Source organism: Molothrus ater, chromosome 1 (genome assembly GCF_012460135.2).
Source record: "Molothrus ater isolate BHLD 08-10-18 breed brown headed cowbird chromosome 1, BPBGC_Mater_1.1, whole genome shotgun sequence".
NCBI classification, from domain to species: domain Eukaryota; kingdom Metazoa; phylum Chordata; class Aves; order Passeriformes; family Icteridae; genus Molothrus; species Molothrus ater.
In genome coordinates, this window is record NC_050478.2 from 134,980,776 (window position 1) to 135,006,410 (window position 25,635).

At 36.0% G+C, this 25,635-nt stretch overlaps 1 protein-coding gene across 1 annotated transcript in view; it reads left to right on the top strand.

Moving 5' to 3' along the window:
• Window positions 1-376: 376 nt before the first annotated feature.
• Window positions 377-25,635, top strand: part of CNGB3 (cyclic nucleotide gated channel subunit beta 3) — a 60,169-nt gene continuing 34,910 nt past the window's right edge. The window contains exons 1-3 of the mRNA XM_054516246.1: window positions 377-484; window positions 2,901-2,976; window positions 12,488-12,599. Of these exons, the coding sequence (XP_054372221.1) occupies window positions 377-484; window positions 2,901-2,976; window positions 12,488-12,599 (296 nt within the window). The remainder of the gene's footprint in view (window positions 485-2,900; window positions 2,977-12,487; window positions 12,600-25,635) is intronic.

The following is a 25,635-nucleotide window of genomic DNA, read 5'->3' on the forward strand; positions in this document are numbered from 1 at the left end:
CCTTATCTCTAAACATAAATTAAATACTTAATATCCAATACATAAAAGATTAGAAACTGGTTTATTCTAAAAAGAAAAAAAAAGTCACTCTCCTCTGACGACTTGCATGAAAAGTGGAACTGTATATGGTGTAATGGTTAAGACTAAAAATAACTTACAAATAACTTACTCGACAAGATAAAAAGAAAAAGTGCTAACGTTGACCAAAGAAATGTCACTGAAATAGACTGTGCAAGAAATTTCTCTAAGGCACTAATCAGACCTAAACCTGATTAACTGTCTAATTGGCTTGATTACTGATGGCAAGAAAACATGTGCTATAAACCTGTTCATGGTAAAAGAGTCATAGAGGCTTCAGGGGAGCTGAAGAGACAAGATGTTTAGAAAACTAAAATCAGTATTTTCTAGACCAAAATTAGCACCTGAGATAGCAGATTGCAAGAATGAAGGTGCCCCTCCACCACCAAAGGCATCAACAGGCCAGGTATGGTTTTTCTTGTCTATTACAGACTCATTAATAGTATATTTTTGTTTAGAATGTATTTATGTAAGTAAATACCAAAGGTTAGAATTTCAAATATAGTTACTGAATATGGTATCAATCTTTATTTAGAAAAATGAAATAAATTTCTTCATTCTCTTATACCCTACCATCTTTTCTTTATGAAGAAAATACAATTTTCTCCTTTTGAAAGCTGCTTTCCAAATAGGGATAACCTGAAATAGTACAGGCTTATGAGAGGTCGTGATCAACATTGCAAATGGAGAATTAGAGATACAGGTACTGCTGCTTTACATATGGTGATATATTTTATGCATCTTGTTTCCTTCTGGCAGGAAATGTCAGTGTGTCCTTTCTGAATATTAGAATGTCATGCAGGTATATATCAGCCTGCTTCCTGATAAACACTGGAAAGACAAAGTAATTTAGTAGCTTTTTAAAGAAATCCTTTTTGCAGCTTGGTTTTGACAATGTAAATCTTCTTGGAAAAATAAAGTCATGTTAGTCTACAGTCTATATTTTTATAAACTATTTCCTCACCATTAAAGTTAATTCATTGTTTTCTATTTAATAATGAAACATTTTAAACAGGAGCAAAATGATAAGTACTTTTTCTCTCATTGCCTTTGAACTTTTATCTTTTCCCAATAATTTCCAAAAAACATTTTTGCTTTTTCCAACTTTACATAATCAAAACTTTACAAGACAAAATGACAGCAATTTATGGCTTCACCAAATAATTATGGAAGTGACAAAGGTTCTTTAATATCAGCCTGATATTAATCATTCAGACTATTAATCATTCACGCCTATTGAAACAGTCAAAACCTATCCATTATAAAGTTAATTTTAAGTAAGTTGGTGTATCCATACTGTCATCCACAAAAAAATGGCAAAAATGTCTATGTTCAATAACCTTTATATACTGCAGATCTACAGGCATTGTTCCTGCTTTTATAGTTCAGTATTCTTCTGTCAATAAAATAATGTTTTGAAAGAAGAAAGCTCCTGGATGTCGAAAGGTTAGTTCTGTGCAGACTGATACCTCACTTGGCAAGGTACTTTAGTAAAACAGATCTATTTAGGTTTCACTGGAGACAAGGATTAGTCTTTTGGTGATAATTCATACATACAATAATTTCATACATCAGCACAACATTCAGGTTGTATCACCATCAGCCTACACACTTCAAAACTCTGCTAAAATGGAGGCACATGAATGGATTAGGGATTAAGACGTTTCTTGCCTGCATGGAGATGCCATCTAAAGAGTAAAGAAGAAAGAGAAGAAAGTACATAATATCTGGTAAATGGTTACTATACTGATTAATGCACTAATTTATGTACTTATACTATTAGGAGGGAGCCTGAAACAAAGAAAACAACTTTTACAACAAAATATCATGCAAAAGCCTTGAGTATGTACAGACTTTGCATACTCAAAGATTGGAATTTATTTTAATATGCTTACATATAAATATGTATATAAATTTTATAATTTAGTTCTCTATACATATGTATATTAGAACTTCAGTGCCTGATTCTTCAAATAAAAACAGACAGGAAAACACAAATATTTTCATAGGAAAAAAAAACCACAAAAAACCAAACCCATTTATTCTCAGAAACACAAACAAAAAGAAGGTCACTAACCTAGGAAAGGAAAAGAAAAAAAAGTGCATGAAGATCTGAAAGATACTAATGTCACATAATTTTTCCATATGCTGATACAACCCAACACCCTTCTCTATTAATAAGCATGCTGCACACCAGGGAAAATCATTCTACATGAGATAGCAAATGCTGATGGGCTTGATTAACACAATGCTGTTACATAGTATTGTGAAGGCCTAGGACTCCCCATGCACATCTCACTCCTTCCTCCAAAGGCCACTCTGTTATAACTGAGGTGAGTCAAGGTATAGGTACACAAGGATTTGGTCAATGGATCTAAGTCCGCAAGTGTGGGAGGAAGTTAATTTTTTGCAGTGAAAGTTGATACCATCTCAGTATTTTGTAGAGATTGAGATGTGTCATTGTGTTAAGGTAGCTCAAAATATGCCAGGTGTGTTAGCCCAACAGAAGGTTCAGGCAGAATCATGACTAACTCAGAGATGCACAGTGGCTTGTGAGAGACAGCGCTGAACAAGACAACTCTGCAAACTCTAAGCTGAGCAGCTGGGTTTGCACCAAGGATATGAAGATTCCAGTGTTTGATTTCAACATCCATCACAAGTCCTTTGGCAAATCCATCTGCAAATAGACAGAGCACCCAGGAACAATGGTCAGTGTGTGGCAGCTTAATCAAATTCCTACAAAAATGTTGCAGACATCAAACTACCCTTATCATTCTGAACAATGACAATCTACAGTGTCTAATCTTGTGTATTTTTTTAAGGATGAAAATAAAACAACAAACGAGCCACAGAAAGCAGAGGCCAATAATAAAGCAGAGCCTAAACCAAAGCAACAAGGTCAGTAATTTATGAGTTTTCAAAGATTATTGGGACATAGTATATGTATTCTCTATAGGATTGTAAATGAAACTGTTGTTTTCCAAGTGCTCTGGCAGGAGCTCTTATTTTTTCTTGGGGGATAAATTAAGATGTCTGAATTGTCATTGACCCCAGGCCAATGATTTGTTACAAATATAGGAACAGCATCCAACAATAACAAACGGCAACAAGCTTTCAAGCACACAGTGCCTTCATGAGCTTGCCCCTTCTGATCAGCTAGTCTAGGAAGCTCTATGTGCTCTTACTGCAATTTGGCTCCTTAAAAATCTTAAAATAAAGGTATTTAGTGGCTTAAGAAAAAAAAAAAACAAAAAAGACCATATTTTTAATGTCTCTTTTAGTCACTCTTCTCACCAGAAGAGGTACCAGAAAATAAAGAGGTACAAGAAAAGATAACACAGACTTTTAGCTATCTGACATTCAAATATTTCACTGAACAGCCATTACAAACAAAAACAAAACAAAACAAAACAAAACAAAACAAAACAAACAAACAAACAAACAAAAAAACCCCGATAAAATACATCAAAATAATTAAAAAAAAAAGTAATGCTGTTATAAATATTTGCCATCCCCGTTCAGAAGCTATTCAGGACTGGTACTCAGGAACCTAGAACTCAGGGCAGTAAAACGAGGTAATTTTCTGCCTAAGCAGCTGGTTTCTGGAGACAGAGGCCACTGGCCATGGATATCCTGCCCCCCTCTTCCCCCACCTCCAGCAGCCAAGCCTGTTTTGTGCATACCAGAGCCTGAATGAGTGCTTATACCTGCTACCAAAATAAAGGCTCAGGATGGGTGAAGCATCAAACACTGCCGGGCCATATCCCCTCCTCCCTCCGTCACAGCATGAGTGGTGCAGCCCTTTCCTTTTCCATCCTCCACTTCTGGAGAAAAACAGAGTCCAGTCTTCCTGTCACCTCATGCTTTTCCTTTAGGAGAGCAGCTCATGTTCATGTTCATTTCACTGAAGCAGCAAAGCAAAGACTGAGGAATCTCCTGCTTTTTGTGATAAAAAATAAGAGTGAAGCAACTGGAAAAAGATTATAAGGAAACTTTCATAAACCTTACTTGTGTTTGTGTAATCATAGCAAGTGTCACAATTTGTTTCCTCATGTAATGAAACTTTAAACAAAGTCCATTTAATGCAATTGTCTTGTTATATAATGGCTGTAGCATGAAATTAGGAGAAAACAAAGTCTGACCTGAATTAACTGTAGCAGCAATGGAAAAACCAAATATAATATTTGGCTTTTTTAGCAACACCAAGTCACAGATACTACCTCATGACAGAATCGAGTATCAGTACAGAAATTTTTTTTGTTTCCCGTAAAAACTTAATCTAATTTTACAGATAAATATAACTAATTAAGATATAGTTTGGCACAATCAACTACTTTTTTTCCTTCTAAAATATAGGTGGTGGAATAGTAGCAACTACACCATTAGTTACTTCAGGAAATTTTAATAACAGCATTAGGGTCTATGTGTTTTGGGGAATATTTTTAAATCTACCATTCTTATGGAAGGTACTTCAAATCTCATTTTCAAACAGCTGCGACAAGACATGAAGAGTATTAATTAATTAGATAGACAATGGCTGTACAAGCCAGAAAATTTACAGGGACCACACCTCAGAAGAAACTTATGATTTTCACCACTCTGAATGTAAGTCCCTATCAGCTGAGCCAAATAAGGAACTTCTTTATCTCTGGACAGAAAATGGAAGCTAATCTAAAGCAGTTCACAGGAGGGTCCAGATAAATTTCTGCAAAATTTTGTGAACATTGTGTCAGACTCAAAATTGTGTGATAATCTTCTGGAAGAAGAAAATGAGAATTTGTGTGGGTAAGCCGAGGATGAGAGACTAGAGAAAGCATTTTATGCTGTATGTACAAATTTGGAGTACAGCCAGAGCTGCAACAACATTAGTTAAGGCACATCAGCTAAATGGAGAACTTCAAATGTGTTAGAGAAAAGTCTCTCCAAAGCCTCTTGTTACTTTCTCTGGTGTAATCAAAATAAAATAGACCAGAAAAACCCGTAATCATAGTATCAGTTTGCAATTCCATAGTGCTAAATACAAATCAACAGACTGAGTGGAGCTTATCTTCACCCCCTTCTTTTCATATCACCAAAACCAGCCATTACTTTTCCTTTCTCTATCTATTTCACAAAGCAGCACAATGTTTCCAGCACACATGAGAATCCAACAGGAGGTACTATTGTAGCCTGCTTGATTAAAACTTGGCCACTTAGGTCAGCCAGGAACCCCTGGTATTTTTGGCTTCTTTGTTGTATACTCATTGCCCTATTTCTGCCTCCTCAGTTGCCCTCTCTCTCACTAACTTGCTTTATGATTAATTCTTTGCATAATTACTTCACTCTGTAATTAATTCTCTGTGCTTAGTCAGTTTGTTCCATAATGGATTCATTTTTTTTTATTTATTCCCTGCATTTTTTTGTGTACTTAACAAGGTGTGATTCACCTAATTACAGGTTCTCCGTGATATTGAATCCAATTGCTATAATTTCTTTGCATATTTATCATGTCCCATAATTGACTGGCTATACAAATGCTTCCCTTGTTTTACGTACTGCTGTTCAATAGCTCTGTTGGTGCTCTCTTTAGAAGGACATATCCAGCTTCCACCTGCTAGCTGCTGACTGCATTATCACTCTGTTTTATAATTTCTTTCGTTCTCCTGACATATAATTCCAGTTTGATTCTTTTCAACTACATTTTAGTATTTCTCTGAAGTCTGTCCTCATCTTTACATTTTTCCCTTACTAGAAACTTGACTGTTTCCAATATTTTGGGTTCTGATCTTCTACTAAATCAACAAGTGTGGATGCCAGCCGGTCAGGGAGAGAGAAACGGCAATCGTTTCTCACAGTGCCTTGTGAGGATTTTTAGGGAGTTGTAGGAATGTGATCAACTTGTTAGTATAAATAATCTACAGGTGGTGTTTTCCCACCTTGTTTTTCTGTTCTTCTTAAGGACTGTTTGTGAGAAAGATGTTTTTTATCAACTAGCCAATCAAGTGGAATGTATCATATCACTCTATAAAAACCAAAGAATCTTTTGTTAAAAACCCTTCTTTTCTCCTCTTGCTTTGGGTCTCTCATCTGTTCTTGTGTCATTCTTGGCTCAAGGTAGACAAACAAGTGTCTCAAAGATGTTTTCCAAAGTCACAGTCACATTATTCAGCTTTTACTAAAATGCATATTGGCATTGCTTTGTTCTTGGTAGGAATTGACTGAGAAAGCTAAAGTAAAACTACCATAGGTATTTCTATACATGCTGGAATTGTGCTTCTACTCCCTTTGGGGAGATTACCATGTTAATGTTCAGTGATATTTAGTATATTCAGAGCCTAGATGCTTGGAAAGTATCTCAAGTGAGCAGTGCAGCCCCACAGAGGGAGGGCTGCTCAAAAAGAGCTTCAATAATTCACTCTAGACTCCCTCTTCTGTTCAGGTACTTGAGGAACTTTTCCACTAAGAAGACAAGTAAAAGCAGAAGCTGTTGGTAGCTGTCCCCTCTGATATATTAGCCTACCTGTTATACCTTGCCTCTTTCATAATAAGAGGGTTCAAACCCAAATCTCTCCCACTCTTGTAGAGCTACCTAACTACCTGTGTAAAACCTAGGCTAGAGAGCAGTGGGAGGAAGTTCTATAGCCATCCTAGCCTCTAGGCCATCGTGCAGAAAAGAAAGCAAAACCCTATGGAATCCGAGAAATTAGAATGGAGCATGTAACTGACCTACACATGGATCATGGAATGAACCTAGAAGTTAAACAAAACAGTAACCATGCAGGAAGAATGAAGGACTTTTATTTCAGTATATATCTATATTACAATTGTTGAATCTTTTAAAAAGGGGGTAAAAAAACCCTCCCAACATGTATTTGACGCTATCACAAATAAATAGGCCCAGAGCCAAGAGGAGAGGCTTGATCACTAGCTGATATACAGAATATGGTTGCTCTTCCTTCCTGGCGATAGAAATAAAGCAGATGTATTTATTGAGGGTACCAAAATCTTGGCTAATTCTGGTTAATTAGGTACCAACTAACTCTGCATGGACTACAACTGAGTTAAAACTCTGAGAAGGGTGAATTGAATTAAACATGAAATCTTGCTAAAACCTTTGTTTGGCTTGTTATGAATTTGACTCCTAAATTGCTCTTAAGCAGCAAGACAAGACCTGTCCTGTAACACCAGGAAATCCAGACTTAAAGAAGGGGTTTTTATTTCAAAAAATACAAATGAAGTACATGATTTTATCAGCTGCAGCCCAATAGACTAAACCTGCCAATCCATAGAGACTTTGAAATAATTTTATTCCTTGTCACCTTATCCTTTATGCTCATCACTGGTACTCATTACTGGAAAACAGGCAGCTACTATTTCCATAAAATAATATAAAGAATAAAATATTTTTTCAAAGATTACCAAGGACTTGAATATGTTTAATCAGCTTTATTCACTTCTGCTGTTGTGAAGTCTTTTAACTCCTCTCAGATATTCATTTCTCACAGGAGTGACATGTCTAAATGTTAGGAAAACAAACTCAACTTCTTCATACAATCTTTCTTTCATAGAAAATAAACTCAAATAATATTTTTGTTAGCCACTGAAGTTGAGGGTTAAGACGGACCTACTTGCTGATCTTTTATTTCACCACTGTTGATTTCTGAACTTTTTTTCCCTGCACATAGCATTTGTTTAAGAAATGTTACTTCAAGAAATGCCATGCTTGCAGCACCATTTCATTGCTCTAATTTTTCATATCAGAAGAAGAAGATTACAAAGGTGTGCATTTTCTAATGTCAGACCTGAATTCTTTTCTTTCCTTCATCCACAGATTTTCTGTGTTGTTATTCTCTCTTGAGATCTTTGAGACCCTATAGCCATTTTTAGATATTTTGGATAGCTCAAGAGCACCTCCATGAGGCAAGAACAATCAGGCAAATGACTAACTATGTCACAAGCCTTACATGGAGTTTGTAGACTGGTTCTCTTGTTTCCATTCCATTGCTCCAAATGCCAAGTCTTTACTCCAGCTATTCAAGACAACCTGCTCTCTATGCTACGTTGCAGGCAATACCACTTAAAAGCCAATCTGAGACTTCTAACATATTTTGAAATGTCTAACACTTTGCAAAAAAGAGGAAATGTCAAAAAAATCACTGATTTTAAGTGCTTAAAATTATGTTTCTAAGGCAGATAATACATCACTGCTAAAAAGAACAGATTACTCAAACATTAGTCACTCTGCCTCCTACTAGCAGACTCTAACCATGTCTTTATACACCTTTTCCTGTTTCAAACAATGCTGTCTACCCTCGAGTGTTTCCATGAACCATTAAAATTGGCACCATTGACTGTATAATAAATTAATTTTATTAAATTTATGTTTTCATGCAGGCATGTTGCAGTTTAACCCCAGCAAGCAACCAAGCCCCACACAGCCTCTTACTAACTCTCTGACCAGCAGAACTGGGGAGAGAATCAGAAGGACAAAAGCTAGAAAACTTGTGGGTTGAGGTATTTTATCAGTTTATTAGGAAAGGCAAAAGCCATGCACACAGACAAAGCAAAACAAGGAATTAATTCAATTCCCATTGACAGCCATCTCCAGGAAAGCAGGGTTCCAGTCATGTGCAACAGTTACTTGGGAAGTTGGATACAATCACTCCCAACTTCCTTCCTACTTCTTTCCCCTAGTTTATATACTCAGCATGGTTAGTATATAAAGTATCGTATGGCCTGGAATATCTCTTTGGTCAGTTTGGGTCAGCTGTTCCATCTATGTCTTTCACAGGCTTCCATGCATCCCCAGTCTCCTCACCCCTGTGCAAGCCCTGCCTAGAAATAACAAAAGCATCTCTGTATTATCAGCCCTGTGTTCAGCCCAGATCCAGCACCAGCCACTGGTGAAAATTAACTCTGCTCCAGCTGAAACCAGCACAGAGCACAAACATCAAGCTACACAAAGTTTTCAAGTAACCATCAAATATATATTCAACAGAAGAAATCTAAAGTATTCCTTTATCTTTGTCTTTTTGTCTACCATGACTAATTCTCTTCTGTGTTTCTGCCAAGTATTGGAAAACAGGGCAAGATAGTTCAGGCCAATCAGATTTGCGGGATTATTTTTCATTACTGAAGGACTAAAAAGACCAACATTAAATGTTCTTTAAATCAACATTGCTTACACTGATCCTGGTAATAAACATCAGAAATGAGTGGTAACATTTACAACTGTATTACATACATAGCAACTCAACTATAATTAGTACTACACTATCATTATGCAACCATATAGTAGTTTTTAGCAACAGTGTGTTTTAAAATTACCATATTTTTGTAAAAGTTACTAAGAAGTTAACAGTAGAAGGAAGTATTTGACCATATATATTTAATTAATATGAAATAGACATTATGTGTGGGTGTTCTGATGGAAATATTGCTTCCATAGATGAAATAGAAGATAAAAGTGAGTCAATGCTTTGTGAATCACTCTATAAAACTATATATATTGTGGATTCAAAGTTAAATAAGATTATGTCAGTTGATGATTAAGTTGAACTAAAATGTGCTTTTGAGCAGACAAAAGAAGAAGCTCAGGAAATTCTTGCTTTTTATGTTAGTTACTGCTAGCCATGACAAGTTCTACATTTATGTATATCCAACCAGTAGAGATGGGAGGGGAAGCATAGATGTGATACTGTTCAGACTGCTAGAGCAAGACAGTGGAGCTGGCTGGGAATTCTAGGAAAGAAATTCTTCCCTTCCTGAACTATAGCTAAGCAAAAGCACTTTTTCTGTTTTGTATTCAAACTGCTACTATCCAGCTGCTGACAGTTATTCATATCTTAATAACTAAAAACTTACCTAAGAGAGGTAAACAAATGGGTTTTATAAATTGCATCTTGCTCCTTGCTCCTTGGGGTCCTAGGCAGATCACTGGTATGATAAGGTTTCAGTGGGTTTATAAATTTAATCAGATTTATTTGGAGGGATTCTGTTAAACAGTGTTTTTTCCACAAAGTACTACTTCCACAGCTGTCACTTTCCCCTTCCATCCTTAAGTAGAACCAGCAATATTTATCCCAATACAGTTTTAAAATACATTATCCTTATAGGAAGGACAAATATTTAGAATATGTGGACACCAGTGGGCTTCATTCCTCAACTCCCACCACTAATGCATTGGGAACTTCATCCACCTCTATGCCAGTACAATGGGAATGCAAATAATTCAGAAAAACTCAAACCTATTATTTTGTTGAGTCAGCATGGATCTGAATGTTTTCAAAAATTGCATTCATTGTTGGTGCCTTGGTAAGATTCTGCCTTTTTTCTCACTCATGATTTCTCTACCATGACCAAAGTTATGCAAAGCTGTCCTGCAAACCTGCCACCTACCTGCTGGATCATTATCTATTCTGGAAACCAACAGCTGTAGTCTAATTTTTCCTTAAAATGCCCACACTCTTCTTAAGGACATTCCTTTGGGCGTGGTTTCAAGAGTTAGAAGACTACAAGCTAGATTCAAGAAGTGAAGAGCAATGGGTTTATTTTTTTTTAATATGTGACTATGCAGACAGCCCTCTCAATTTCACACAGAAAGGAAAAATTAAAATTTGACACACAGCTATTAGTGGTGCTCGGCCCTGACATTCTAATATTAATGCAAATAAGCCCTGCTAGAAATTCATTAATCTTTGTATGTAAAAATTTGGAATATTCATGGGATTGCAAGGTTTTCCTTCAGTCTGGATGCAATCAGCATTTAATGGTCAGTGTGGGTTCAGACATCAGACTGAATACCTTGAGAATATCTATCAAGCTTAGAAGTTGTTATCCTCTGCATGGGAGTGTTTGTGTGCAAGCACCATGTATTTTTACTGTGCGCTTTTTGTTTCTCATACATGTTGTCATTCCAAAGATGAATTTTCTTATTCAGGAGCCTGTTACACTAAACAGTGTAACTACACCAGCATTTTGTTTCAATGAAGAATGTTCTTCTAACAAAACCCTCTTGAATGTCCCCTGATTTTCTCTTTTTTTTCCCCAAAAAAAATCCCAAAACACTTTAGGATCTCATAACTGGTTTGGTTTTATTGCTTTAGAATAAAACCAAATCAGAACAATAACTCCATGAGTCAAACTACTTTATTCAAGCTGCTTATTGACATTAATTTCAGTGGATCACAATACACCTAATCACCTAATTTGAAATTTATCTGCCAGATATGCCAGACAAATGACTGACAGATATAAATTCAATGCCATTCTTTCAGCACCATTTCACTGCTCTAATTGTTCGTATCAGAATGTAGCCTATAGATACAGCTAGGAGTAACTACTATAACAAGGAAAATTCCCAAAGTGAGGTAATTACAGAAATGTTGAGATTACCTTTGCTGTCACTCTTGATTGAGTACTTGGCTTTTTGGATTGTGGAGACAAGGCAGAGAGAACTGGTAAACTACAAACCATGAATTCAAAAGGGAGCAGAAACTGCAACAAGTGCTGGAATTTTTTGCTTCTCTTCAAGGAATAACTCTCTAAATATGGAGTTTAACTATCAGGAAAGTAACTTTATACTATCCATGTAAAATATTCAAATTTTGATTTTCTTTGAGCTGTTCTCAAACTTAAAATATAGCACATACCATACACAGGCTCCTGATTTATTTGTTGCTATGTTTTGCTGCCAAGTTTTTCCTCTATCATCATATTTGTGAAGGCTGAGCTTGTTCCTCCATTATGCAAAGTGTCAGACTGATGAGAGCTATCGCATTATTTTTCAACATGAAAGTTTAAAAGATATGGGACTAATTATAAGAAAGCATCATTTTAGGCCACTCAAATGGCAAGAGACCATGCCATTTGCTTCAAACTCTACAGACTTCCTGCTTAGATGACTTGAAAAAAGTTACTAGTAACAGAAATGAAGAAATAGACTAGACAAACGTACTGTCATGGCAGCAGAAGCATCATCTTTGATGCAGTACAAACATTGAAGCATAGATAATTTTATTAGCATTTCTATTCATAAGAAAATTAGCTACACTTCACTTTTCTTCCTGCATTTCTTAAGGCATTTCTGGACACATCTATCTGTCCTCTACCTTGCTGCATCACTTCTTGTCCCTCATAAATACAGAAGAGCTCTGAACTGACCATTGTTGAGCAGGCTACTGATGAATCTGTTTAAAAACCACAAGTAAATTACATATTCTAAAAGGTGAACTTATCATAAACATGCAGTTACAGTTAGCAATGAAACAGATTTATGCAGGATACTTTTCAGAGGTCAGGTCCCAGAAGTTGTGTCTTTTAGTGCTTATCTACTGAAGAAATAATGTCAGACAGACTGTGATTCCTTCAAAAGTATTACCATAATAATTATTTTAAATTTCATTTTTTAAAATTAAAACCTTTTTTCTAGATACAGAATCTGCAAAAGCACCTGAGCCTTCAAAACCTGAAAAATCAACTGAACCAGCTAAGACAACTCAACAAGAAGAGCATGAACTCAAAGATGGGAAAGAAGATGCTAAGTGAGTACATTCAATTAAAAAATTTGAAGATTCTATCTGGCATCCTGACTTAACATTTCTGTGTGCCATATATCTGTTCTTTAAAAGTTCCTCCTGTAAGGATCTGAAGAGCTTTATTTCAATTTCAAGGTAGCATATATATGAGGCATCCATTTGTTATGTGCTTTTGATAGTTTGTTGTGTACATCATCCTAAATTGCAGAAATGAAGAAAAGGATTTTCTCAACTACAGTTATATGCAAATTTTAGCAGTGCTGCTGTTTCATTATTACTATATCTTAGCAAAAAAGAAAGTCCCAGAATGCTGCCCTGAATAACTGGAATGTTTGTCACATCATTTCAACTTGAAACTTTTTACCCTGCACATTTTTTTCCTGAGCTATGACATTAAATCAGCATTAGTCTCCACAATTAGAAGATTATTACTATCTCTTGTTGAGAAGAGACAAACAAATGAAACAGTAGTATTCCTTCAGGGGAGAATCTAGGGTCATTCAACCTTTGTAAGAAGTTGAGGTGACTGTTTTGTGAAAATAAAAACAAATATGAAGTCTATAAAACAATAAGCTTTGAATAGTTTATAGTAATTTCAGAAGCAGAGATTCATAGATTCATGGAATCATAGAATTCCTTGGGTTGGTAGGGACATTTAAAGGTCATCAAGTCCAACCCCTGTGTAATGAGCAGGGACAGCTATAAGTGGATCAGGTTGCTCAAAGCCCCATCCCAGCTGGTCTTGAATGTTTCCAGGGATGGGGCATCCACCACCTCTGCCTAACAGGTGCCAGTGTTCCACCAGTCACACTGTTAAAAATTTCTAATCTAAATATGCCCTCTCTATGTTTAAAAATGTTAAATCTTGTAATGTCACAAATGCTCCTAAAATGTTTGCCCACATCTTTTTTACAGGCTCCCTTCAAATACTAAAAGGCTACCAATAAGGTCTCCCTGAAGCTTTCTCTTCCTCAGGCTGACAAACCTCAACTCTCTCAGCCTTTCCTCATAGGAGAAGTGCCCCAGACTTCTGATCATATTTTTGGCTCTCCTTTAGTCCTGCAGATTACACCACCCAGCTTGGTGTCATCTGCAAACTTGCTGAGTGTGCCCTTGAAGACACTCTCTGTGTCACTACGGAAAATAAAGGTCTTGATAGAACAGCTCAGGCTGGGAGGCTTCTCCAGAAGGAATGAGGTCCAAACTCTTGCTGAAAATATTTTGACATTAGTCCCAACTCCCAGGTTAGATCAAGGCACCCAAAACTTTTTTCAGTATAATTGTGAATCTCTATCACCAAGAATGGAGCTCCATGGTTTCTCTGGGCAATCTGGTCCACCCTTTGACCACCCTTATTAAGAAAACTAAATGCAATTAAATTTTCCTTTGCTTTGACTTGCTTCTTTTGCCTCTCATACTCCTGCTGTGCACCTCTGGTGTTCTTTGTAAATCAGAATGATTAGTTAGCCCTCATTACTTACTAGAACACAGTATGGATTCATGCTCAATTTGTTGTCCACCAGGACCCCCAGATCCTTTTATGCAAAGCTGTTATCTAGTCAGTCAGCTCTAAGCCTTTACTCTCATATGGCCCATTGCTATGCATCATGAAGTTTCTGCCTTTTGAGATCACTTTGAGTGGAGAAAAACTGATAGACTCAATACAGAAGCAGGTAAAAAATCCTCCTGCTTGTTTTTGCCTTCTATTATTTTGATTGTCCTAATGACACAAAGAAAAATCTTTCCCTGACATGGAGTAAATTTATAGAGATAATAAATTAACTACATACTTCCTCCCCCTCCCTATTCCAGACTTCATGTCTGGAAATAATCAAGCAAAATGCTACTGCACATACCTTTATAAAATAATAGATGCAATTAAAAATAACTCTGACTAGAAAGAATGGCGAAGTTATAAATAACTTACTTCAATGTGAATCAGTAGGTCAAAAATGACAACCTAGATAAGAATCTCCTTCTTTTTGTCATCATACAATATGTTATTCAATGCTTACAGTTCCACTGGTAAATCTTGTAACCATGGTTAACATAATTATGTGCTTATGAAACAAAAGGGTATGTTTCTTATTAGTAGAAACAAAATCTGTCTGTTAAAAGAAAATTTAAAAATATTTACATTAAACATTGCTTTCTCAGAGGTGTTCTGACTCAGTGTCACATGTCTATCCAGATATACCTAGTCGGTCTAATTTGAACAACAGCTTCTAAAAATACAGTAAATATTTGATAAAGTCTACTGCCAAAACAGTTACTCACTGAATTCTGCAGTAGAGTCTGGAAGTCATGGCACTGGTGTCGTTGCACTGGCATGAAACCAAACAACAGATCTGTTGTATGACTGTCAGAGCTGAAGGGAGAATGATTTTTAAAATGTGCATTTGAGAGAATTTAATTCATTACTTCTTAAGATTCATGGAAGTCTATTAAGGCACCATTCCTTATCAAGGTAACTGCCTTATTGAGTCTATGAGTTCAAATTTGCTCACTAGAATATTTTTAGGGAAATCAACCACCTTTATCACATCTAGAAAAGCTGAGAATTTGAGTCAAATAGATACATGTGATCTACAAATGTAGTAGTAAATGAAACATGCTCAAACCACTGTCCAGCACTGAGGCCAACTAGAACAATAAAATATGCCTCCTGAAGAGTTTGGTCATTGCTAATTTTTAGGTATTTCCATACCTGGAAGTTATTTGGAACAGTGCTAGTTTTATTAGTCTAAGCCATTTCAAGGACTGTTAGGACAGTCAGGATAGTCAACTAAGGGTCCAATTGTCCAAGAGTTTTCTCTGTTACTGTTTAATCCATGTTTGGATACTTCTCAAATACAGATTAGTAACGAGTGCTACCCCTTGGGCAACACCAAGCTGTGTGGTGCAGCCTACAAACTGGAGGGAATGGATGCCATCCAGAGGCACCTTGACAGGCTTGAGAGGCTGGCCTACACAAACCACACGGAGATCAAAAAGACCAAGTGCAATGTTCTGCACATGGGTCACACTAATTACCCCACCCGTACAGCCTGCATGATGAACAGATTGAGAGCAGACCTGCAGCGAAGGACTTGGAGATATATTGGTGAATGAAAAATCAGCTGTGGGATGGCAGTGTGTACTCAGAACTCAGAGAGCGAACTGTATCCCAGGCTGCATCAAAAAAAGTGTGGCCAGCATGTCAAGGAAGGTGATTCATCCTTGTCTACTCCAGCCTGCTGAGATTCCACCAGAAGTGCTGCACCCAGCTCTGGAGTCCTCAAGAGTCCACAAGAGAGACATTGACCTGGTCTGGAGAGAGCCACAAAAATAATCAGAGAGGTGGAGCACCTCTCCTATGAGGAAAGGTTATGAGAATTGTGATTTTTCTTGCAATTCTACAGGGGGTGATGATATTAAAGAAGGCAGATTTAGACTAGATATAAGGATGAAATTTTTTGTGATGAGAGTGGTAAAACACTGGTTTGTCAGAGAAGTTGTGGATGTCCCATTGTTGGAAGTTGTTCAAGGTCAGGTTGGACATGGCTCTGAGCAACTTGATCTATTGGACAATGTCCCTGTCCAAAGCAGATGGGATGGATTAAATGATCTTTAAAGGTCTATTGAATATCAAACAATACTATGATATTGTTATGGAAATCAAGATTGGCAAAATCACCAGTAGAATTTTCTTAACTGAAATTTTAGACTTTGCCCAGATGTATTTTAGGTTGCTGTAAGGAGTTCACTGGGAGGAGATAAGAGCCAAGATAACCCCAGCACAAACATGTTCTTACCACCAAGGTTCAGCCTCACAGTGTCTGAACACAGCAAGCACAGCAGGATCCTAGCAACAGGCTCCATCAACAAGGCCAAGTGGTGGACCAGGTTTGGAGTCCATCCAGGGAGTCCAGTCAGGAGAAAACACGGTCAGAGACCAGGCTGGAGACAAGGCTACATGACAGGTCCAAAGTCTGTCTGGGAGACAGGACCAGAGACAGAGCTGGAGGTAGACACACCTAAACATTGCCCAGGCAGTGACCAAAGCCTGACCTGAAGGGGACAACAAAGATCCATGGGCACAGACTGTGGGTGGAAGTCCCACTGGGAGTCCCAGGGAAATTAATTTGTGTAGATTATTTTTTTATGCTAATTATCTTTCAAGAGTCAAAGTTTAATCAAAAGTCACTTGATTTGCAAGAAATAATCAGTATGGCCATATGCCTGAGTAATATAGATAATGAAATAAGGTTCATGGATATTTTTTTTTTTTTCACAAATCATATGCATCCAGAGCTCATCAACTTTCATGGAAAATTTAATAGAAAAGTTTTCACCTTATCTGCTGTTACTGTGACATTTAATTTTTTAAAATACATCTGTGCAAGCTCAGATACATAGAATAAGGAAGTGGGAAGGAAGGCAATTTTACTGTTTGGAACAGCACATTTTTTAATTTCCTCTAAAAGAGCAAATTTTTTTTGCTTGCTTGCTAAGTGAACGAAAACTTTGTCAAATCCTGCATTTGCTCCTAAAAATTCCGATAGAAATTTTTTGTCCACAAAAAAAAAAAGAAAAAAAAAAAAAAGAAAGAAAAAAACCCCAACAATCTTCCTTTCCCCCTCAGTACATCCTCATTTAAAAAATACTCCAGTACATGGTGATGGACATTAATAAAGAGTAGACAGACACAGCACTGGTCTCAGCCACCTGAACACTATGTCTGAAAGAAGAAATCCACAAGAATGAATGATGTACCAAGCACTGAATTACAGCCTAGTGACTGAAACATTTAATATCTGTTTCCTAATGGTTTGGATAGAATTGCACACAAATTGGCTCTGTCTGCCATTTTTTTTTCTCCCCTCTATCTTTATTGATAATGTAACAGAGCAACAGATAATTTTCATTAATAGCTAATTGCTGAGCAATAATAACCTCTGGAAGGGTGGGCTAGGACTACCCTGTCTCTTCACAGCAAGAAATAAGGGAGCAGAAGAACACTCAGCACCTCATTGGCACTCTAATAGAAGACAGGGGAGCCTTATTAACAAGAAACTAGCACAAAGCTTCAAGGTATGAGGCAAAGTTGCATCAAGTCCTGGCAAAGAGTGTGGAAGAAGGTAAACAAAGCACCTGAGAGTAGAGATCAGAGGAAATGGAAGGACAAAAAGAGCTTCTGTGACCTCTTCTCTCCTCTGTGTCTTTTTAAAGCCTTTAAGCCCTGTTGAATTTGTAAGAGTATTTCATCTTCCCAGATTACCAAAGAGATTACAATGTACTATTTATACTAAGGTAGTACACTGAAACCCCAGTCAATGATCATGAACCCTGCCATGTAAAATCCTGCATAAAATAATAATAATCCATATTTGGAGGCTAAATAGCCAAGACCACAGAAAGGAAAAAATTGCAGTAGGTTACTGGGACTTTCTATGCTTTTAGATTTTATCTCAAAATCTTACCCATTCTCAGTTATGTTTAGAGAGGAACAAAACATTATATCTGATATGCCACCTTCAGAAAGATGGCATATCAGATATAATGATTACAAACAAAATATAAACATAAAATATAAAATGCATTAAATACATTTTAATAAAATATTAAACTTATTTTTAAAATATCATTCCCACCCAGAAAGCATACTCCTCTGTTTTTGCTTTTTCAAATGCAGAAACACAACTTTCAACATTTTCAAAAAAAAAGGAATTCCTGTACTGCAAGCTTGCATATGACCATGGGTGGTTCAGGCAAACTGAACTTTATGCTTGTGGTTTGCCATTTTCATAGCCACATCCTATTACTTAATAGTCCTTTATAAAGATTTTTTTTTCCCTCTTTAATTTGCCTAATAGCAAGAAAAGAAAACAAAACAAAGATTAAGAGGCAATTTGCTACATGGTGCATAGCCGGGTTAATAAAGAGAACTCCTGCTGGTAGCATGTTCTTAGTGAGTAATGCACTTCATTTACCTCAATAGCCTTGAAAAAGAAAATTACTGTGCTTATTAGTGCTTGCTATCCACTAGTTACAACACATCAATTCACCCAGTAGATGCACCTTAGAGAAACTATGTCCTACCACAAGTATAAAGTCTCAGCACATTAGTGAAACAGACCCAGTATCAACCCTCTGCAGAGTCTCCAGAAATCCTTGATTACTGTAGAACACCAGGGATGTACCAAAACGACACTCATGGCAATAATCTCCAGTCACATTTAGATGAAGTAAAACAAGGCCAATGCTGGGCCTTACAAAAAATCCCAGTTTAAACACAGTTCCAAGCACATTTTATGGAGAGGCTAATACATTTCCTTATTTGTTTTCAGCTAATCATTGCAGTACCTGAAATGGTAAACAGATAGAATGCATCTAATATATTTATTAAGCCTGACTGAAAATACATTAATGTGTTAAAAAATAAAATACTTTTCTTAGCACTTATGTTCCCCCTGCTTAGGCTTTTTTTTTTTCAGAGCCTTTTACTTCTTGGACTTAAGTTTCTGAAATTACTACATTGAGAACCTGCAAATTAAATAGAAAGGTGATGGTGTGCTGTCTGTACCAAAATGGATTAAACATGCTGTAATCTTTGGTGAGATGTAATTTCCCAGAGCCTTTAAATTCTATCCAATCTGCAGGATGCAGTTACCCTTGCTATTTAATTTCACTCACTCTGCATGGCAATCGAGTAGGTAGCCTGAAATTAAAAAGTAGTGAATTTAGAAGTTCTTCATTGAAGAATAAATGAAGTGAGGAAAGGATAAGAATGCCATTACGCAGACTGAAATGCAGGATTTTTTACCCTTGCACTGTTTCAAATCATATGCTCATAATATTCATACATCTTTATTGCTAACTGTATCAATGGAATAAATTGGAGTTTTTTGAATATGTAACAAAGTAAGGGTATTATTTGCCATAATTTGCTGCTGATTTGATTTCTTTGGTTAAAGGCAATTTCTGTGTATTTTGTGTAAATCTTCCATTCACTTAGTATTTTTTAAAGTAAGAAATATTTTTGTAAAGAGAGAAATTATAATTTATTCAAAATTTTATCTCTGCTATTATATGTTGAGTCATTTTCAGGGAAAAAAGCAAAGCAATGAGCATTGTGATACATACACTACTATGTGTAATATAAAACATTTTTATTTCAATTACATTTGTACCAAACATTTGCAAATATATCAAGGCCTTTATTGATAAATCTAAGAGTGATATAAATCTAAAACATAATGCTTTTCATTTAGTAAAAGAAAACTGATTATTACCTCATGGCAAGTATAAGTCTTCATGCCTATGTTTAATCTTGTTCAACATATTTTATTAAAACACCCCATCTCCAGTTATTTACTCTTTTTCCAAATCTTAGTAATTCAGGATGAAAACATCCCTAGTTGTACAGCCCAAGAGAGGAACAGAGGAAAGAGTGACAGGGTCAGATATGAGGGTCAGATGAGAAGTCAGACACATCTGGCAGCCCAGGTTTATTCAGTACCCTGGGTAAATGATACCCAGGAGAAGTGGGATGAGCAGGGTCTGCAGGGAGCACACCTGCTTTGCTGCTGCATTTGGAAAGGAATGTGCCAGGGTCTTGCAGAAGGGGAAAGGATGGTCTTTAATAGCTGTGGTTGGAAGTCATCTCAGAGGAATAAGTTCTTTTTCTCTGAGTTTCTGTATGATCCTGGGAAAGGTACATGTAGTCAGCTCCTACACAGGTTTCTGTACAACAGTTTACCCTAGATTTGCAACAAAGATGGTCACACCAAGGTGATTTTATATAATTAGCATGGGCAACAATGGAAGTTTGAGAACACACACTTAATTATATAATTAAATAACATTCTAGTCATCATACAATTATTACCCTTATATCAAGTCCTTTTTGTTTGGAAAAAAAAAAATTAAAAAAGGAAAATATTAAAATGTGTATATGTAAAAAAAGTGAGATAAAAGAGAAGGGCCCTTAAATTTTACCCCATGTTCAAAATGCATAAGACAAATTGTACCAAAAGAGATTTCCATTGAGGAAAAAGAAATTATAAAATGAAGCTAGTGAAGCACAGAAATAAATTCTTTAGGAAAATTATGGAATAGACATGACTAGCCAAGACATATTTAAGAAAAGGTTAGATAAGTATATTTCAGGTGTACCTCATCCTGCTTTGAGCTGTGATGACAGGACATCTCAAACATCTCTAGAGCCTTATGGTTGTATGATTATTTTAGGGACCCATGAAGACAGATGACAAATGAAAGCATGTATTGCAAATTAAGTTTTTCAAATTTGAGACTTTTTTCCTACCTTTGAAAACATTCACAGTGGGAAATTTTATGGCATTTTTATTTTAGTTTTTAATTCCCTGCATATTAAGAAAAACTTAAAGATAGAAAATAGGATGTGTTTGTGTTGTGCTCATGAACTCTGTACAAACATGTACTTTGATTAAATTATTTTACAAAGTCATAAATTAAAGACTTATGTAAATAAGATATGTGTTTGTGTTTAAATGCTAAAATGTTAAACATTCCTGATAAATGGCAGATGCCCCAGTCAGATTTAATTACTTACAGATAAGAAAGCCCCAATGACACAACAGCACCATATAAGGAAATAAATGAGAATTACTTCTTTAGATTATTATACCTTTGCTCTAAAGAAATTAGTATTAGAAATTATTCTGTCCTTATTTCTCACATCATAATAAATAGTGCAATTAAAAAGCAGTATATCACCTGTTACCTTAAGGAAAGGTGATTTTTTGCATAGCTAATTGAGTCTTTCAACATCCCTACTACTTTCTTTTTACTTCTTTTGTAGTTCCTACTGCAGAATTTTTAATTAAAATAAAATCTTATTCACATTTCAATCTGGTCCCTCAGTGAGAGTTCCGTGTGTTCAGCATTGAGACAGACTTCTCCTTAGAGAGTACTGTAAAGAAGATTAGAGGATTCACAGATTGTTGAGACTAAATAACTAGGAGGATTGTCAGAGAAGCTGCTGTGAAACAAAATTTAGCTAAAAACCAGGAATCTCTGCAGCCTAGATTATGAGATTTCAGTCTGCGTTGCATCAAGAAGTTTATTCTGAGTTCAATACCAGTGGATAAATCTGAAAGATAGTGCCTTCCTTGAACACTGTTGCTTCCATGTATATTTTGCTTTATGAACACAACACAAGGTCTGGGAAATGGATGATCTATGCATTTTTTTTCAAGAACATTTGCTTAGGGCCCAAACAAGCATGATCTCTGTACAAAGATTCTGAACTAAGGGAAAATCATGCATTCCAATGGAAAGATTTTCTTCTATGTTTTCTGCATGAAGCTCAAAAATGCCTATGGCCCATTCTTGCTTATATATACATTAAACCAAAACCAACACACATATTATGGTATCACTATGTTTAAATAAATGAAACACATAATAAAATACATAGTAAGACAAAGGAACAGAACATCAGTTTAAAATAAAATTGTGTTGTGAAAAACAACTCAATCCTAAAATGAAGTTAAATAAAAATTTGATTTATTCTGTTTTATTGCAAAGAAAAGTCAATATAATGCCAGTATTTTAAAAATGCAGCAAATAGAAAAGGACATAATCTTCTGTATCAGTAAAGATGGGTCTTTATCAGACACTTTCCCTTGCTAGGAGTTGTTCAGATTTGATATTAGGAATGAAAAGTCATCAGTGAAGGAGTGGAAAAGCTTTGGAATAAAATGCCCAGGCAAGTGTCTGGATGTGGCACTTGGTTTAGGGATAACTGTGATGCTGCTGGGTTGACCATTGGACTACATGATCTTGAAGTTCTCTTCCAGCTTTGATGATTCTGTGATTAAAGGAACACATGATGGGTCAGAGGAAGACACCTGTTTCAAGACAGTTAAGGAAAATTGCAATATAATTAAGAGCTTTTTTGAAAGTCCATGGAATCTAATGTGTGAACAGCTTGTTCCAAGACTTTAAGATAATCTATGTATCTTAGAAACTTACTTTCTTAGCACTTGAGCTGTTAAGATATTTGGAAGAAGAAGTAGATGGTAAATATACAGGTTAAGTCACATATCCACTTCCTAAACCTTTATATATTTCAGGATTTTTTGCTGAAAAGGATTTCATGTTAGACTGCATATATTCTTTTGTTTTCTTGGGAATCACAGCCTGCAACAGTCTTCATGATCTTAGCTAATATAATCTTGAAGTCTATCACACTTCTTTCAACTGCTCCTCACTCATAATGAAAGCTGCCTAAGATTCTGGTAATTAAAGACTTGGAAACTTTCTTCATACGTTTAACTCATGATAATTCACTGTTCCTCTATTCACATTTATTCTTCTCACAATAATTTTTCTCAGCTCAAATACCTATTTTCCCATGATTCAGCACCAAAATTTGATCTTGTAGACAGTGATCTTATTATGTCTCAATCTGGTTTTTTGTCCTTTTCGAAGTCATGTTCCCAGTAACCTTGACCAATCTAAGAGACTTTCTCGTGTCTTAGATGATGGGAATGCACCTTTTGAGTATAGTTGGTCAGAATCATTTTCACATTGGGTTATATTCCAATGTTAATATTTACTTATTTGGCAATATATAATATGCATTCTACAGTTATATTTGCACCAGTGTTTTTCATAGCCAGATTATGTATGGCTCATACGCAACTTCCCTTTGACTAAACACTTGGACATTTATCCTTTTGTCACCTGCAACTGATGATCTCAGCATTTACAAATGAAATTCTTACAATTTGATTCTAAGTACATGTCTGTAGTATGGAGCATTAGATTTGTCCTCATTTCTATTACTTGGACTAAATAACTCAAATTTTCCTGCATAGGAATCCTTCCTACTTTTTAATCTTCCAAATCCAATGTCCTATTAAACATCATTAGTACACTACTAGATTTTGTAGCAAAATCATGAAGGGAACTATTAAAGCTCACTCCTAAATTCCCGTCAGCATCCTGTGCAGATAAAGGAGAAAAATAGTCTCTCTTCACAGGCAATTCAGAGCAGAAACCTATCTCAGTCATTCCTCTCCTCAGGGAAGCCTTCTTTGGACTATAAAGACAGTATAATAAAAATAGGGGAATTTAGCTTTTTGGAATACCTCTATTGCTGTACCAAGCAAGTGACTAATATGTTGGATTTTTTCTATTACTAGTTTTCCTAGTAATTTAGGATGACCGATCTTAGGCTTGGAACTCAGGGCTTCTATAGCATTACTCACACGGGGATTGTCAGCAAAAATTGGGGATGTATTTTTGAATCAATAAATTTCATGCTACTTGCAAATACATTTTTCTGTCTCTCTAAAATCTTTCTCATCTGTGCCATCATGTTTTGTGTATTATCATATCCTTCTGAAAACTGATTATCTGAATCAGAGATTCTCCCTAATTTATTCAGAAAAGACTTTTTTTTTTTCAAGACACAGATTGTAAATGCAATCACAAATCACAACATCAGAACTCAATAAAAGCATTGAAAGCTCTATTGCAGGACCAAGAACTCTATTTCCCTGTAATTAGCAGAAAGTTTCTTTGGTGGTGCAAAAAAAAATAGGTTTATAACTGAAATCAGCAAAAAGTATCATGGATATTTTCCAGGCAGCATACATTTATGAAATACATTTTCTCAGGGGTCACCAGGTAGATTAAATGTGAAATTGAACTCAGGTATTTGGTGTTCAGGGCCAGAAACAGAGAGGAATTAAAACCCCAGACTGCAACTTAGAAAAGGGCAAGCCTTCTGAACTATTGCATTTCTTATCACTGTTTATTTGAACATTTAATACAGAAAACTTTCCAGCCACAGTCCTTAACAGCTGTTGCATACATTAGTATACTCAATATGGTATTTTCATAGCCTATTTCAAGGTGATATTCTTTAACTATGCTATAGGTGTCTAAATCTTCTCTTGTGGCTTGGGGAGAATAAAGGCACTGCAATTTTATCACTGAACAAACAAGTTTAAATCTACAAGTAACAAAAATAAAATCTAGAAGTGAAAAATATCAGAAAACTACATTATTATTATACTTCTCATGTTACACATATTGCTATCATTGAACAAAATATGTTTGAGATAGTAAGACTGTGTGCATAGTACATGAGTTGCCATCCTGATTTTCATTTCCTAGGCCACATGAAGTTACTTGTACAGGGAATAAGCATTTCCACTCTGTAAAGGACTACATGGAGAGTTAGTATACAGACCTAGGCCTATTGTAACATACTGCACAAAGGTCAAAGATAAGATGAGACAGAAGGAGTCAAGTTTAATTAAAAGTAATTTAGTGAAGTTTAAATGGGCTTCATTTGCCCAGGCAATTTAAAGTGCACCCCCACACAAAGTACATACACAATAAACATCCTCAAATTAGCAGTGTTCAACATGCAGTCTCTTCCATCTGTATTAACCAAAGAAAATTTAAAGTAAGCATCTCGTTACAAGAAAATAATGGAGTAGGAGGTAATGCAAGCCAAATGAGAAGTGGGGCAGGGAAAATCAATTTCTCATCAACTGCAGGGCAAATAACTTTAGACTAAGTCACATAGATTCTAATCAGTACCAAATGGAAACATGGTTCCTCTGTGCTACATTGTACCAAATTCATGATAGAGGAGATTTTAACTTTTGTTGGAAAATCTGTGAAATAAGAGGAGAATCTCAAGCAATTTGTAGCTCATTCCTAGAAAGAAGTTAGTAGGGGCCTTTGTCATGACACTTGTGGTAAGGGTACCTAACTATAAGATAGGTAATAACCTGAGCAAACACAGCAACAACAAAGACTAAGAACTATTTTAAATTGTTTGCATAGAAGCAAAAAATGAATTGTGAGATGTTAGCTCAAAACCAGAAATGTCATTACATTACAGATGGCCTGAGCGAAGGGACAATGTGACACAAAAGGAACTGTGATGAGATTACAAAATGTATCAGAACTGTTTTGATTAATCTCCTGTCTGAGGAGTTTTAATAGACAATATATAAGGCTTAAGATAGAGAAATGGCAAGCAAATAATTCC